This window comes from Bactrocera tryoni, chromosome 3, assembly GCF_016617805.1.
Source record: "Bactrocera tryoni isolate S06 chromosome 3, CSIRO_BtryS06_freeze2, whole genome shotgun sequence".
Taxonomy (NCBI): Eukaryota; Metazoa; Arthropoda; class Insecta; order Diptera; family Tephritidae; genus Bactrocera; species Bactrocera tryoni.
The window spans coordinates 70,594,106-70,611,961 of NC_052501.1; the positions used below are offsets into that span (position 1 = coordinate 70,594,106).

A 17,856-nucleotide genomic window follows, 5' to 3' on the forward strand; every position below is an offset into this window, starting at 1 on the left:
GGCTTTTTTTCATTAGGCTTATCGCTCGATTGATTTTTGCTCGGGCGCAGACAGTATTTCTTTGGTAATTTGAGCGTTTGCCACAAACTTAGAGACGCGCAACTTACTTTGCTTGGCAAGTTTGATTATTGCAACAAATTTACCGTTAGTTTGACTTCCATGGAAATAGTCGCCCGAGGCGATTGAAGCCAATTTATGACAGCAGCTGTAGCCAGGATACGAAAGGAATCAAATATCAAGAGTGGAGATGTGAACTCACCTGTAAGGAAAGAAAAAATTAAAATAAATTATTTTAAATTTGGAAATGTGTAAGAGATTGATTCATTTAGTAGCTAATTAAAAGTATGGACTAAATTCATGGACGTTTTTGCTATAAAAATGCAATATACTTAAGGAGTGAATAGATAGATAGACGAGACTTTAGGAACATGATAGGAATACTAACTGGTCACTGTCTGATGGCGACACATGCGCATAAGATGGGGCTGACAGATCAAGAAGACTGCAGGAAATGCCTAGAGCAGGGCACTAGGCAAACATTAGAGCATCTCTTGTGCACTTGTCCGCATTGGCAAGACTACGCTGTAAGCATCCGGGCTCTCCATAGTATGATACACTGGAGGAGATGTTGATAGTGAGGCCGCAGAGTCTATTAAAATTCGCGTCGAGTGCAGGGATCTTAAACGCTGACTACTCCTATTGGACTTAGCAAGTCCATCTGATATTGCAAAGAACCAAACTGGTCTATGTGTGGCTTATTGGCCTACCAGAATAACCTAGCCTGACCTAAGGAAAAAAAGAAAAGAGAGAAAAGTTCTGCGAAAGATTTATGGTCCTTTACGCATTGGCCACGGCGAATATCGCATTCGATGGAACGATGAGCTGTACGAGATATACGACGACATTGACATAGTAGTTCAGCGAATTAAAAGACAGCGGCTACGCTGGCTAGGTCATGTTGTCCGGATGGACGAAAACACTCCAGCTCTGAAAGTATTCGACGCAGTACCCGCCGGGGGCAGAAGAAGAGGAAGACCTCCACTCCGTTGGAAGGACCAAGTGGAGAAGGACCTGGCTTCGCTTGGAATATCCAATTGGCGCCACGTAGCGAAAAAAAGAAACGACTGGCGCGGTGTTGTTAACTCGGCTATAATCGCGTAAGCGGTGTCTACGCCAATTAAGAAGAAGAAGAAGAAGACCTAAGGTGTGAATAACATATAGAAATTGTAATCATGTCTCCATATTTGATAATATCCAAAAGGAAATAAAATCTTATATTACGCATAGGATATGTTAAGAGATCCTAACATGGATCACACTTGAACAGCTTCGAACGGCGCACCGTTGTGAGCACGTAGAAATCGGCCACATCTCCTGATTCGCTGAAGGTATGACTGCCGAGATATTTCAACCACCGTCTTGCAAAAGCTGGGCATTGATCTGGGCTGGGCTGGGCTGGCCATTGTTTCCACCTCACCCTCCGCCATACAACTTTGACAACTTGCATCCGAAAAGATTTTTACCCTTACCGCATGAATACTTTTTGGACAATGTCCAGCATGAATCTCTACGATTACGGCTAAGGGCAAGTAGTTCGGAAGATATCCTGCGATCTACACTATCTGGTAGATGAGAAGATCACCTGCTTTCTACACTAGGCCAAAAGGATCTTGTAGTCGCACAGGAGCAGATCGCGGATCAGTGCCTGCTAAGCGCAAGCGAAGTCCATTGGTTGAGTGCTAGAACACAAGTTGCTAGTTGCTAGAGATTCAACTCGGTCAGATACCGATGTGAACGGGAAAAGGATGTACCTACGGGCTGGCTCATAAGCTTCGCAGTTACCAGTGAATATGATGATGTAGTAGCTTGATGCTTAAGATGATGAGGATAGAAACTTCTTGACTAGCTATCAGCGCACGTTAGCAAGCGCACCGCTAGTATGGCCGCTCTGCTGTCGAAGTAAATGTTCACCACCCTGAAAGAGGCTCCACTACATAGCGGCCTTAACACCCACTTCGGCTTGAAGAACACTGCAGTGGTCCGGTAGACTAAAGCTAACCCTTCAACCTCCCTTCCTAGCTTCGACCCATCCGTTAAAAATTCACACTGTCACTTCTCTAGCGACTACTCCCTGTCCACATATCCCTTGCCGACGTGTAGCCAGAGAAAAAGATGTCACGATTAATTTTTGCAACACAGTGGTCCAAGTTTTCAGGGATGAAGTTGAAGTAGGAAAGAATTTCGACGTGTTATTTTTCGGATCATTTCAAATGCTTAGCTTTTCTGAGTTTTAGAGTGCACTTCGTAACAATGGACTTGTCGCGCTGTGGACTTGCCATGGCTGTCTGCAATGTGTAAAATGACATTAAGTACCATTGTTGGTGTAGTCCGCACTTCACCGGATATGCCTATGAGTGCCGCTCTTAGTGCACCTTGAAGCTCCTTAGCAAGTTTAGGCTTTTCGAGCGGCTTTGACCGAACGAATACGCCATGAAACATTATTGGCTTAACTACGGTTTCGTAGAGCCAAAACACCACAAGTCCTCAGCTTTTCCCTGTTCATCTGGGATATTATAGATACTGGTAGATAAAAGCATTTCAATTTTACTTGGGTTGACAGTTCGCTTCAATTCGTCCAATTCGATAGCAAAAATACCAAAATACTTTAACGGAATCACATAATTCAAGGCAAACAAAAAAACTTCATGAAAAATGTCCGTTGTCATCCTCAAGTCCTACACAGAGCAATAAACTTTTCGTAAAAAGCCCTTTTCTTTCCTAAGAAGGTCAATGCTACAAACAAAACCTACTCAAAATGCAGATAATTGCGTAAATGATAAGCGCGAGTAACATTTCGGCTACAGAAATTTCCCGAAAAGTTCATGGAAATTGCGCAAATCACCGTCAACCCTACCACAACACACTAAATGCCTACAAAAACGTTCAAGAAATGCTTGCCATACCTTTTCCAAATCGTATGAACTGCGTTTAATTGAAATGCCACCGAGCGCAAAGGCGGTCAACGCACCAACGATTGCAGGCAGGCGCACAACTATAACGGCAAAAATTTAATAAAAATCTAAATTGAGACGGTACTGGGTAGAATGACAGCCAGACAGACATAAAAATGCACGGCTCTGCAGGGCAATAAACCGGCGAGTAGGCGCGCATGTTTCAAATTTATTTACCATAAACAGAAGCCGAAGGAGCACAGTAAAATTTAATGGGACAAACTATTGGCAGCGGCCGACCGAACTTTCGCAAGTGTAGTGGAGTGGGTCAATGGAGCGCCACGCTAAGTGCACAAACAGCGCATGGTTAAGGCTTCTTCAACAAAGCAGACGCACGTAAACACTAAACGACCCAATGACCGAACCTAAAATGCAGGCGTCTGCAAGGAGAATGAGTGATTTGTTGGCGTACAAAACGGTCGGTCAACGACGCAGTAAATGCACAGCTTCGGCGTTGAAGAAGTGGAAAATAATCTAAGGCAAGGCGGCATATGAGCAAGAGACACACGGACCAAAAACCAATGCGCACACACACTGGTAGGCGAACAGCTGTGTCCTGGATACCGAAAAAACGGTTGAAGGTTGAAAGCTGAAGGTTGAAGGCCACCAGACGTCTTTGTCGTCACGTTTCGTTACGACTTTTCATTTTATTTCTCTACATTTTTCCTGCTATTTTACGAGCAATACTGGGAAAACGTACATTGGCATTTAACTGCCAAACAACCAGCAGCCAGCCAGCCAGCCAACCAGCTCGCAGCAGCAACAAGACGCGGTCGTTACCATGGTGAACTCCTCACACCCACACAACCCTGAGGACATTACCGACATCATCATCAGCGGCATTGGCGTCATCATCGCGCACATAACTCAGCTCCGAACATGTCGACAACCAAATCATTATGAAGTTAACGTCTAATACCGAAGCGCTGTTACGGTATATAGACACAACAAAACTCTACAACGACAACTACAAGCATATACTTAAGTATCCTCTAGATATATGTTTGCTCCATAAGTATTACTAATATTTTGGGCACTTTACATCGTATACGACTGCAAACACGCGATTGTTCAACTTTCCCTTCGGCTGCAGCCGACTTTCGCCTGGTTTAACGGTGTCAGTAAGCGTCGCCGCACGATGCTTCAGCCACCTACTCGTGACTCAAGGATGTTGACGCCGCCTACACACATCCGACACTATTCGAGCGCAAACAAAACGCCAACAACGATATGCGGTCGGTATACGACCTACCGACTGAGAGTAGATGGTGTCTGATGGCGCCAGCAGTGCGCTAAGCAATTTAGTGCGTGGGAAACTCCATGTCTGGGGCTTAGTAAATACTAATGCGGGTACCGTAATGGGTATTGCGTGCGTTCATGTATAGCTCAGTACGCGAAGTTTGTATTTGATCGGCGCCTATAGCAAACGTATGCCGAAAATGGTTTATCCTCTGCACCCACAAATGGCCCAAATGAGTCTCGGAAGTCGCTTTCTCGTTCCTTTACAGTAATGTGCGCTGTGTATCGTAATGTTTCCAAGTTCTCGCTAACCCGCATACCATTTTAAATTTATAGCTTGTCTGGGTGAAACTTTCCAACTGGCTGGGTGTGCCATCTTTTCGATTTTTCAGCAGTTCTACCGTTATGCCGTCGCATTTAAAGTCATAAAGACAACGTTGTCGGTGGCATTGGCGACGTCGGTGTCTGCCTTTCAGCTGTTCACCAGCCAGAATATTACGACTTGGCCTTAGGTGGGGTGGACGGACGGAAATAACGCTAAGGCAGACGAAAAACAGATTCAAATCAAAATAGAATTGAGTGAACAGCGACAATGTGGCATGGTGAGAGACTAAAGAAAGGTCTGTGTATGCGGATGAGTATTGGCATAAGACAGGCGATTGAGCAGACAGCCATCAATGTGTGGAAGTCAGTCAGCCATACTTTAATGCGAATTCTGTGTGTCGAGGGGTCATATATATCGACGTGGGCATACATATATATCTATGAATGTGTGTATGTATGTCATATCTTATTTGCATTTCAATTTGTAGTTAACTGAGACCTGTGAATTGAAATACTCCCTTACTAACCTTTCCGCTTAAATTCAATTTGTTTTATATGCGTTGATACATCGACCTGTTTGGACTAAAAAGGTTATTATAACAGGTGCCAAAGCAGATATAGACTAGACGAGGGTTGTAAAAACATTGTTTCTTTTATTTGAAGTGAAATTATATATTTAAATCTTGGATGGCTGAAATTCCTCAACAACGATTAATACCCCTAACTATTGAAACTATGCCATTGAATTCGCCTTGCAGCGACCGAGGTGCTCACTACTACTCTTGCGATTTATCTCTGACTAAAAGGACCTTACGATTGCGCAAGTACCGGCAAACTAAACTCAAAAATCCAGTAGTAAACCGAACGAAGGCAGCAGAGCAAAAACAACTGATGCTCAATCTACCTATAAGCAGACTAAATGGGCCTCTCCTGGCATCAACTTTTGTAATTACCTGCGATTCGACAACTGTCCGTACTAGTCTTATAATAAAGTGACCTGATGCAAATCTAATCTCGAACGCAGAGCTTCTTTATTGGCGTAGACACCGCTTACACGTTTGTAGCCCAAGCGCACTGCTAGTGAGTTTCAAAATCCTTGGCTAGTTTTCTTAAGCCAAAATAAATCGACCTTTTGGTGCGAAGTAAACATGAATTAGACCTCCAAATGATGCGGCTAAGAACCAGTACCAACAATATATCAGCTAATTAAAACATTTTCTTCAGAAGTCACATCATTTACTAGTCCCCCATCAATATTTAGGTCCTCCTATCCGTAGACTGTATAAAGTGCTACTACAGACGTCTCCATATATCTAGGTGAATTCGTATGTATGTGCCATATTGCTGCGAACTTTAAACGATTTACCAAATGTTGACTCGTGAGGGTAGGACTTTTGGATTTCAGATATGGTTTGGGATTGTATTCAAGTAATATATTTTGGTTATATAGTTTTTATTGATACAGTTTGATGCTCAGTTGATTATGTGCTTTTGTTGGATTGCAAATTTCAACATCCTCGATAGTATAGTGGTCAGTATCCCCGCCTGTCACGCGGGAGACCGGGGTTCAATTCCCCGTCGGGGAGATTTAATTTTTTTAATTATTTTAATGGCTTGGAGACCATTGTAAAAAATTTGTGTGAAGTTATCGTTTTCGTCGATAAAAAAAAAATTAATGCAATCTTTCAAATCTCCCCGATCTCTAGTTTTTTTCCTTGGCAAAATTAATGTTTCCCCGACATCTTCGAAGCATACTTATTCTGAGTAGCATTTCAACCAAAAGATGCATTACTTTGATAGTTTAATGGTCCGTATAATAGATTTTTCAACCCCAAGTCTTATCATTTTCACCAGAGTTTTATCAATTTTTCCAGGGTCTCATTCATTTCTCAAGAGTTTAATCAGTTTCTCCAAGCTCTTATCAATTTTTCAGAGTCTTTTCAATTCCTTCAGAGTATAGTAGTCAGTGTAGTATATTTTTTTTTCCAATTTCGAGGTTACGCCAGTTCAAATGGCTTCACTTGTTTTAATTTAGAACTTGATCTAATAATTTTATAAGCAAATTATTTCTTCAAAAAATCTTATGCCTCCAGCAGTAGAACACTTTATAAGTAATGCAACCATTACGTCATCCAAAGTTTCATCCCTACACTTAAATATGTACAAAAACAAGCAATGCAAATTACAATCTATTTTCTTTGTTATACGATGCTACATTCCCATGTCCACCGACAACTGGCCGTCAATACAGTACGATTGCCATAACGGCTGCCGCCTTCCGTTGGAACGAAAACACAAAAACAACGCAAGAGAAGCTTGCAATATGCATTAGTATGAAAGCAGGAGAACAACATCGTTTTGGGAGCGAAGCCCATACTCGAGAATGCATGCAGTCGAGTGTTTAGTTGACTGCCTGGCGTACTGTCGGTCGTCACATTCGACGCTTATGATAACGAAGAGCGACAACGACTCGTTAGTCGAGCAAGTATGAGGCTAGCGAAAGCAAAAAATCAAAACCTACCCGAACATTAACAAACAATACATAAAAAAGCAAGCAACGACGACGAAAACCGACAACAATGTTAATGATGTTTACGACGACGACACAATGAAATTATGTGTCAAAACAGAGACTGAAAGAATTAACGACATAAAATTTGCAGGGCAAAACCGGACCGGCAATTACAGCGATAAATAACACGACGTCTTGCGATGCGCGTATACACGACAGAGAACGAAAGCATGCTACGAACGGCCATGCGCTTGGTTATTACCTTCGTATTTTTTTACTTCTCTTTGCTTTTATTTCGCCACTTTTATTGGTTTTATTTATCATGTCGGCCATATTGAAAAGTGTGTTTGTATTTCAATGTGTCTCTTGACTCTGACCGGCATTTCTTGTTTGCCATTTGTCTTTGTTTTTCTTCATTTCTGTCTACATCCACTTTTCTTCCATTCATATTACACACACACAATCGCATGCAAGCATGTTGTATTTGTGTGCTTACGAAGAGCGCAACTGCGCATGAGCCAATTTGGCGCTCTCACACACCAACACAATTCCACATTTGCTCTCTGCAATCTACGTCTCTTGTTGCCTTACTCACTCTCTTTCTAATATTGTTGAATTGAGACTCATCTAGCTAAATTTAGAAAAACCTTTGATTAGCGTGTAGATGTGGCGAGCTTGTTGGTGTCATTGCCGTTCACATGCGCTGTTTCGGTCTGCGCTTTACTCTATTCATTCGCGTGCTTTGTTCGGGAGCAATAACTTTTTATATAAACAAAACAAGTAGCTTTGTGCGACCGAAGGCAGTGTGACGATGGCAATGTTAATTCTGTCATAGACGTACGCAACTGAGCTTTTGCGCGAAAGTTCAACTATGACTAAGCAGTCGGCTGTGTGTTTCTCGCAGCGCCATCTTTTATTAAAACGCAGAAACTGCGCAGGAATGAATGCTGTCTTTTAGGCGCGACAGATGTCGCTAGCAAATCACAATGCCAAAGTCCTAAATGTAACTGTATTCTAAAGTAGCGTCAACAGTGACTGTCTAATGTCAAGCATTAGAAGCTTTCTAAGATTTGTTTGCACTTTGTCGCATTCAATTTCAACATCCTCGATAGTATAGTGGTCAGTATCCCCGCCTGTCACGCGGGAGACCGGGGTTCAATTCCCCGTCGGGGAGATGTAAAAATATATTTTTTAGTATTGGTAGAGTTATTAAAAACTGACTCATGCCATTTCAATAGTTGTGAAACAATGATCTGCTGTTTTAGTATCTACAACCTCCTTATAAAAATCTCACTTTTGATGTTTTTGTATTTAGTACTTCTCTGTTATACAACTGAAAGCTTAAACTTGAATCCATTACTTTTTTTTTATAATTTTTCTCAAAAATGCTTTTAATGTCTAAAAACTATTCTTCTTTGTACAATAAAAACTTAAATATTTGCAGTGTTCTAGAAGATTTTCAAATTTTGGTTATAGAAGTCGATAGTTATAAACTTAAATTAAATCCTTCTTTCAGCACTTCTAGACTGTGGCAAAAGAAGATCGATAGTACTCTAGTTTAGACATAACAGAGTTGATTTCTTCATGCCGCTTAGTTCTTAAAGGATTCGTATTCTCATAACATCCTCGATAGTATAGTGGTCAGTATCCCCGCCTGTCACGCGGGAGACCGGGGTTCAATTCCCCGTCGGGGAGATATTTAAATTCTTTTTACAACTAGAGGAGTATCTAGTTTATATTGCTTGAACAACAATATTTTAAATTTTGATTACTTACAGTATTTTAATAATATTTATTACAATTGAAGACGAGAGCACTTAGAATTCAGCTGAAATCTTAATTTCATATAATATTTAATTTCTGTGGTGTATCAAGCAAAAGTCTTTAAAGAATCACCAAAATATTTGTATCTGCAATTGAAAATAGAGCAATGGATTTTTTGGCAGTCTATAATTTTCAAAATATCAGTTAGGCGTCATAATATATGGCTTTAACAACGAGGGTCAGATTTCTACTTATAACAAAGTGTGTGCTTTATAAGAAGTGTAGGACTGCTATTACAAATACAAAAAATAACATGAGATGTAATTAAAAATATTCTTCTTTCTTATGAAGACCATCCGTACAATTATGCCTTACTTTTTCCACCAGAACTGTTAACAGTTGTTCCCCTTTTGAGGAGTCTTTAACTTACGCGGCCGTTAAGCTAGGAAGGCGCCTCATCGCATATGAGTATTTTCAGGTTAATAGGTTAATGTGAGTTTACGGCGTTGAACATGAGTTCAGAGTGGAAACTGTTACGATTTTTTAATGTTTCTTCAGGGTAAGTCCTAGCGCATTTTTCTGGAGGCAAAAGAGTATTTGGAAAGTCTCTGATTTATGTATTTATTAAGTCAAAAAAGTGTCTCATCGCTGAAGATTATTTGACGCTTAATATGCAAAAGTACATTTGTCCTAGAGAACGTGAATTTTGGAGTGAAATTTCTAGGATTTTTAAAGGTTCTTTCGGACTAAGTCTTTGCATGATAATTTTCTAAGGAATCTTAAAAAGAAATCTCTAACAAATGTGTTTATTCTGAAAGTTGTTGGGACAACTAGAGCTTTAGTAAACTCTACACCTTGAAAAAAAACACTCTCTATTAGACCAATAATTATAGTTTTTTGGGAATCCTACATAGATTCAGACCTTCCAATTGACAAGTATAAGCTATAAAAGTAAGTACCACAGTCAAACACTGGAGTAGCTTTTCTGAAGAAAAGTGATAGTGGATTTCATTTTCGTTTATAGTTCAATGATACAAATTCATTAATCGGAAAATCAAAAGCACACATAATGTCCAAATCGTTACAGAAGTCTATGAGCAAAGTGTGTGAAAGTACAATTACAAATGTGCAGAGTCGTAATTTCGTATGTAATAAGTGTGTCGCCGATTGTAATGTGGATTACTAGATGACGACGTGTTGCAAGCTGATATGCGTTGCACAGACATACTTACAACACTTAAGCCGACAAACAACGTTACAACAAACAAGTGCTTCCCTACAAACCACCTCATAACGCATTGGTATATATGAACATTCATATATACATATGTATTTATATGCATATAGGTAGTATGTACATAACCGGCTAATGAATTTCAATGCGTGTGTAATGTAATGCCAACACTCAAGGATAAGTCGAGCAGGCAGCATAGAAATTAAAGAAGCAGAAAAACGATAACAGCATGCCCGGAGCTGTTGTTATACGCCCGTTTTATCACTTAAATGCATACATACATATGCATAATACATAAGCTTGAAAGTAGACGGGGGAGCTGAATGTGGGCTTTGCAACGCATTGTGAGACCATGAGACGCTATATCACGTCGCGCATGCCGGTAAACTAATATGCTTATGGACACACATCCACTATATACATACATACCATACATAGGTTTAGAAGGTACTGATGATTTGTTGATAAAATCGACAACGTTAAGGCGTTACCGTGGGGTTCTAATCGGAAAGGGAAGTTGGCGTGGCGACCTGATGCCTGAGAAACTGGCTTTACTACTACATAGACTCAGTTACAAGTGCCTTTTTATACAGTATACATACATATGTATATGTGAACATTGTACATAGACGATGTACGCATAAGCGGAGCATATTGTTGTCAGCATAACAACTTGACGCCTGTCTTAATTAAAAAGAATGAAATGAAACTTAGTACTTGAGTATTGAGCCGACAATAAATATGAACAAAAAGCTTCCTACTTTTTCTTACTTCATTCCAGTATTACAGGTAGGAGGAACATGGCGCTTAAGACTGAAATACTCGGTATTTTATGCTACATTAAAGATTCTTCAATATTCTAGTATGTTGAAAAGATTAGGTTAGGTCAAAAGGTCGATCCTAAAAGTGCTCTTACTTGGACAGCTTAGAACGTCGGTACGTTGTGGGTCCTAAAACGCCTATATATTGCTCGTAAAGACCCTCATAAGTCGACAAAGCGCCTTGAACCTAACACAAATCTGTTGAGGCGACAAATATCGGTTTCGAATATCTCTGCTGGTTCGACGAAGTATGACTGTCGAGAAATTCGTTGTTTCGACCTTACCATCTTTCTTAAAACTTTGATAATTTGCGTCCGAGAATTCGTTTAACGTCACCTCATGAACGCTTATCGGTAAGAAATCTTACTACTCTTGCAGGAGGAGCTTTGCTGAGAGCAATTAGTTCAGTATACTTATATGCGTTCTACTCTATGCTAAAAGAACCTCACAGTCACACAGGAGCTGGTCATCGACCAAGCGAAAAGTGTGTACCATAGGTTCATAGATCCAGTGTTGGATCGCAAGAGTACAACAGAAGAGTCAACGAGATTTTCGAGTAGTTTGATTAAAAAAAGGACTTTCAGAGAAAATAACTGGACGGAAGCTTTTGACGCGGTCTATGCAGACGTACATCCAGAAAAAATCCGCTCGCAAGACAGTCGTGACTAAACAATATGGTTCGAAATTTATGTCCGTCCCGAAAAGGCAATTTTCTGTGCCTACTAGATGGTATTATGGAAAAGTTATATATTGGGTAGACTTCAACGAAACGTTCTCAGGTTACTGAGGCACCTATTAAAGCGTTTTGACCTAATATCATACTTCAGAGGTCTTTTATATCATGTCATATAAGACCTTTATGAACTCTCTGACGGTTCTCCGGACCAACCTTTCCGTAGCTACCCTTCAATTCAGTAATATAACCATCTTTTCTTTGGTACAACCTCGTCAACACAGCCGTTCTTTGGGACTAGATAGAAATAAATTGAGGCTTGCACCGCAATCTAAGGTCAATTGTGCGTTTCCTTAGAACAAACAGCACAAAGAAGCGTAAACAACATTAAAAAACTGTTAACAGAGACTTAAGCTGTCTATTTTTGAGCAGTTTCAATAAGACAGCATATAAAAAAGAAAGTCTGCACCAAGTTAAGAGTAATATTTCTTTTTTTTTTTAATATTCAAGCAACAACAAACGCCGCCGGAGTCTGAAAGCCTACAGAACCCGCAATAGGTGGAGTAAACTCAAGATATACATATGACTAATTTCTAGTACTCACCTGGTTTACCATTGGGACTATATGGATCATAGCTGCCTGCCGACATCGGTGATGCGTAGCCATTCGACATATTCGCGCTGTAGCTGTGGTTCTGTGAACCCGGTGATGGGCTCAATGGTGGCGCTGAACTGGGCACACTACCCGGACTAGAGGTGGAAATCCATTCCTCGTTACTTGGAGGACTGCAAAACAAATAGGTGAAGGTGCCAATATGTAACATAAGCAAGCAAGAAAAGTTGTACAATCGACAATAAACATAACAAGGTCAACGCGGAAAAGTAATAAACTGTACTCACCATTCCAAACGGGCGCGCTTGGGTACAAAGACCAGATGTCCATTGGCAGTGCCGCTGGCATTACCGCCAGCAGCTGCCGCGGAAGAGGATGATGCCGTTGCGCTGTGATTGCCGCCAGTTGTGATCACCAAAGTGCCGCCGCCCGCAACGCCGCTGGACGTGGAAGCGGCGCCGGAAACACCACCAGCCGCAGCAGTACCACCGCCGCCACCAACAACTAGATTTATGGTGTTCACATTATTTAGCGGACTCACAGCTATTGTTGTTGCATTGCTCACTGTGGCAGAAGACTTATTGGCAGCAACGGAAATGGAAGTACCGCTAGATGAGGATGCCGTTGACGGCAGTGTGCTGACAGTCAGTGCGATTATATTGTTGCTGTTGGTCACAGCATTGTTGTTGTTGTGGCCTGTATTGCCGTGATTGTTATTGCTATTGTTGCTGTTGCTTAGAGTATTATTATTGCTGTTACGATTAATGCTAGTATTGCTGAAGTTGCTGTGAGAACTACTACTGTTAACGGCCGTCAGTGACGCTGGCGTCGGTGCCGCCACTGCCGTTGCCGACGCTGAGTTATGCTTCGTCAACGCAATGACGTCGTGCAGCGGTTCCGTTTTAATGGCAGTCGAAATGATTTTAATTTTCTCCTCCACCGATGCGGCCAATACATTCGTTATGATTGTGGGCTTCTCACCCAACGTAATGCTGGTGGCATTGTGATTGTTGTTGTTGGCATGCAGACGTTGTTGATGGTGTGTGACATGCGTTTGCCGCGGCTGATGGATGAGTGTACGTTGTTGCTGCTGCTGTTGCTGTTGGTGGAGACCATTCAAATCGAGCGCATTACTCACTTCGCCGCTGGCGATGGCGGCGACGCTGAGTAGATGCGTTGCCGCTATGGTGGCCGGTGGCTGATTGACGCCGGCCGCAGCGGCAGCGGCTGCAGCTGCCAATTGTTGTTGCAGCAGAATGTGACTGGGTATGATGGTGGTAGCGGTAGTGGCAGCGCTGCTAGTCGACGTTTGCGTCGCTGTTTTGGCATGCGACGTCGACGCTGACGACGTGGATTGCTGTTGAGATTGTTGCTGTTGCTGTTGTTGCACATTTAAGCGATACATGTTGGGTTGCAAGCAACTGGTGTTTGACTAAGAAAATATTCGATGATGTGTGACAATATTGTATTGTTGTTGTTGTATGACGCCAAATTCGCTTGCGGCCCGCCAGCAAGCGATTTTCACATGTGTTCGGTTTCAATACGGCGTTTTGTTGTTGCGCATTTTGCGGTTATTGCATACGGGATTGCTGGCAACAGACGAACTTCGCGCAACATTTGCTTGCCATTCTTGCCACATTTACATTTTCGTTGCAAGCAAGTAATGTACATTAATCTGTTGGATTAAATATTTGTGGCAACAACGGTTACAGCACACAAGCGCATATAATTTACCGTTAATTTTTTTCTGCGGTAAGCTGAAAGAAGAAAATAAGTTGTTGTTTAATGGAGAAGAAACATGATTTTCAGAACTTTTTTTTTAAATAAAAACGAGTTACTAAACGTTTTGTATCTTTAGACCCCAATCTCAACACCAGTCTCAACCCTAATAGTACTAGGTTAACGAGAGTTCATAAATTGAAGGTAGTTCGAATGATCCGCCTTGGCTCGATTATGTACTATTTGGTTCCATAACATGTTGCCATATTGAAGGTAATATCCCAATACCACTCTGATGGAAACCCTCAGCCTCAACGGCGGAAATTTGAAGGAATTCACAAGGTTTTGTTAAGACGAAGTTTTCACTTTCAATCATTAACGTTAGACAGGAATAGATAGCATGTAATCACTTGGTACCAGAACCGGACCATAAGGTTTACGCATAAGAACCTCCCAACCAAGCTTCCGGAGCTTCTAATAGTAATCGATGTCCAAAACTTGCTACCAGATCCGAACCATAAAGTGAATGCATAAGACCCTCCCAATCAAGCTTCCGGAACTTCTAGTCGTAATCGAAATTTGTGACCTGACGTTATCCTGATATGGAACACAATTCTTCTCCCATTGTTCAAAACTGGTCGCTCCTGAGATGGTCGGATTGTTGACAGTAAAGGTCCGAAATGAAAGTTTGGCCATTAGGGGACTGGCTCATAGTAGATGCTTCACTGCCAATTCCACCAAACACACAACAAATCTTTTCAGGAAACCTTGCTGGTCATTCAGGACTTAGGCACCGTTTGTGACGGCTCATCGCAACTCGATCACGACCATTTCCGCTTGACGTTGTCGTAAGTGAACCGCTTTTCACACCAGATGGTTACTGGTTCCGAAATGGATCGTATTTATTACCATTCAACAGTGATTCGAAAATGGAAATTCGGTAGAAAAGATTGGTTTGTGTAAACTTGTGTGGTACCCTTAGGTTTCGAGATCATTATGCAACTTTGACATCAAAATTACGGGAAGGGAATCGACAAAACGAAAATTGAAGCTGTTAAATTATCATGTCATATTTTCAGAAACCTGGCGTCTCTTTGAAGGTTTCCATCTTTGACGTGTTCCCAAACAATACTGAGCCAAGCAAAAATAAAATTGTCTGAGGAATTTTCTACAAAATTACAGATTTTTTTTGAATGAAAACGCAATTTTATTGTAAGGAAATGGTTAGAAATGAATTATTCAAAGTATTGACCATCGTTAGTCAAAACTTCTGCCTATTTTTCTGGCAAAGCTCGATTTTATTTATGGTAAAACTGTTCATCTTATGATGTTATTCAAGAATCACGCCATTTTTCGATGTCGTCTTGTGAGTGAAACTACTTCTGAGCCACACCATCTGACACCGAACAGAATATTGTTTGTTCTGTTCGATGTCAGATGGTGTGGCTCAGAAGTAGTTTCACTCGTACTATGCAATATCTAGGAATTCCTATTTAAACATTTCCAGTTGGGTTTTAACGGCAACGAAAGGCCGAGCGTAGTCACGCAGTTGGATCACTCTTTTCTGCCTTTCCTGGTTTCGAGGGTATAAGGAACTCAAGTTCCTTGTTTCTGAGCAATTCTCAGCGTATGTAGTCGCTTTAGAGTAAAGTCTTCTTTGACATGAATCCTCATCAAGCTACGTCTCCAATTTACCGTCTTCGAAGGCTTTAGGTGTTTGGCCTTCATTCACTCGGCTGATCGTTAATATCGAAATCGCTGTCTTTGAAGCGATGAAAGCAATCATGGCGGAAAGTAATAGGACTGATTTTCTTCCACCGCGACTGCAATTCGGAACGTGCGCGCACCGACTGGATTCGGTAGAGGGCGTTATTAGCTAACGAGCGGCTGGTCAGTTGTTTCTGAGCACCTGGAGAGTCAGGACAAAACTTTTTCGCGCGACGTATTTATGTGACTGTGCAAGCCGAAAACGCAGCGTTCGTTAGAGCCTCTGCTCGATTAAATTCTGTTTGAAACTCGGTAAATCTGCGGCAGAGACGTTTGATTTGATCACGCAGGCTTACGCAGGTGTTACTTTAGCAAGAAGTGCTGTGTTACGGTAGCACGAGCCCTTTTTGGAGGGCCGGAAAGAGGTCGTTGATGAAGACCTGAAGAACATCAAAGATATCGTCCACTCTGAATTTGTTCCTCCAACGCCAAGTTTTACGTGGAAGTCCTCAAGAGAGAGCATCTCAACGCTTCCGCAGCCGCCCTACAACCCAGATGTGACCATCGGACTTTGTTTGGTTCCTTGCCTGAAAAGGCCGATGAAAGACAAGCAATTTGAGACGACAAGCAGCATGCAGCTCGGCTTTCAAAGCTATTCCGGAGAATGGTTTCTTCGATGCGCCTTCAATGCTTGGAAATCGCGCTGGCAGCGCTGCATCGACGCAAAAGGAGCCTATTTTGAAAGTTTTCAAAGAATTGTAACGATTGGCTCAATATTTTTTTTTAAATCGGCTTAGTCCTATTACTTTTCGGACAAACCCTTAGAGCATCACCTCCGTAAAATTGTTGAGGTTTCAAATGTGATGATGTGATAGATGATTTCATCTATCTTGAAATCAGCCTTAACATCAACAATGTTAGCGTCGAAATCCAACGCAGAATAACTCTTGCCAACAGGTGCTACTTTGGACTGAGTAGGCAATTGAGAAGTAAAGACCTCTCTCGACGAACAAAGGCCAAACTCCACCAGTCCCTCATTATTCACGTATTGCTATATGGTGTGGAGGCATGGACAATGACATCATCTGATGAGTCGGCTATAGGAGTGTTCGAAAGGAAACTTTTGCGGAAGACGTTGACATAGTTCAGCGAATTAAGAGACGCTGGCTAGGTCATGTCGTTCCAATTCATTTGTCTGTTTTTTCCAAGCTTCTTTAGTACTAAGGATATCTAATATTTATGTCTCACGACCATCTCTCTCACCAAATGCCAAATGCACGCACATTTTTTCTTCACATTAGGAGTTCACACTTTTCTATTATTTGTGTATAAATATATACAAGGAAATATATGCTAGAGGAACGAGTGAATGTCGGAAGGTCACTTAATTAATATAACTCAAGTATTTACCCTATTTATTTGCCGATACAAATGTAGCAGTCAGTTATATACAATAATTAGGTCATTGCGTTCATCTATCAAAAGTCAGCAGACACAGGGTTGCAATATCCCGATAGATACGCAACAGCTATATACACACTCAATTGTATGTATGTAAAAGAGGCATTTACCTCACACAGCTCCTGACAAGCCACGAAAATTCCGCTCCCTCACTCAACCCAACACTTTTATTTACTTTATTTTGACCATACACAAGCGCCTTACCAACACACATTCAAAATTCTGCAATCTCACAGACAAATTTTCACAGCGCCATATACTTAACGGTTATACGTTTTCATTTCACCTATTCTGTTATGCACTTTTATATGCCTTTCACCCAACTACCCATGCACATAGCCGTCTCCCTATGTCAACAACCCACATTAAGAAAATAACAAAAAAAAAAGTTAACGGCTTACGTCGCCATTGCTGCAGCCTCAAGGATTCCAGGTCAACAAATTTTCGCCGATTACATAGGCCGGAAAATGTGCAGCGCAAGTGCGTGTTGGCTGTGTAGTCGGGGCGTTGCTGCACTAGAGCAAGGCACCGAATAGAGGCATTCGTAGTGTTCGTGAACCTTCGTTTTATAGTCGGCGCATTATGCACTCGTTCAGTAGTTCATCGCTTTTTTTTTATTGAATCAACTTCGCACCAACCACCTAAAGCCATACTCAGCCTGTCTAGCCTTCGCTTTCGATTGTTTTCTCCCATTGCAAGCGTGCATATGTGTTCGTGTTGTCATGTCATCACTATTTCTATTTTATTGCCTGCTTCAGCTCATTTCTCTCACATGTGT

General features: G+C 41.5%; 1 protein-coding gene and 3 non-coding genes across 4 annotated transcripts in view; 3 read left to right on the top strand and 1 right to left on the bottom strand.

Annotated features, from left to right (window-relative positions):
• Window positions 1-13,944, bottom strand: part of LOC120770309 (ecdysone receptor) — a 283,075-nt gene extending 269,131 nt beyond the window's left edge. The window contains exons 1-2 of the mRNA XM_040097679.1: window positions 12,479-13,944; window positions 12,183-12,364 (exon numbers count right to left, since the gene is read on the bottom strand). Of these exons, the coding sequence (XP_039953613.1) occupies window positions 12,183-12,364; window positions 12,479-13,596 (1,300 nt within the window). The 5' untranslated portion in view covers window positions 13,597-13,944. The remainder of the gene's footprint in view (window positions 1-12,182; window positions 12,365-12,478) is intronic.
• On the top strand, window positions 6,089-6,160 carry Trnad-guc. The gene has a single exon. It is a non-coding gene; the product is annotated as a tRNA-Asp (tRNA).
• Window positions 8,189-8,260, top strand: Trnad-guc. The gene has a single exon. It is a non-coding gene; the product is annotated as a tRNA-Asp (tRNA).
• Trnad-guc lies at window positions 8,710-8,781 on the top strand. The gene has a single exon. It is a non-coding gene; the product is annotated as a tRNA-Asp (tRNA).
• Window positions 13,945-17,856: the final 3,912 nt, after the last annotated feature.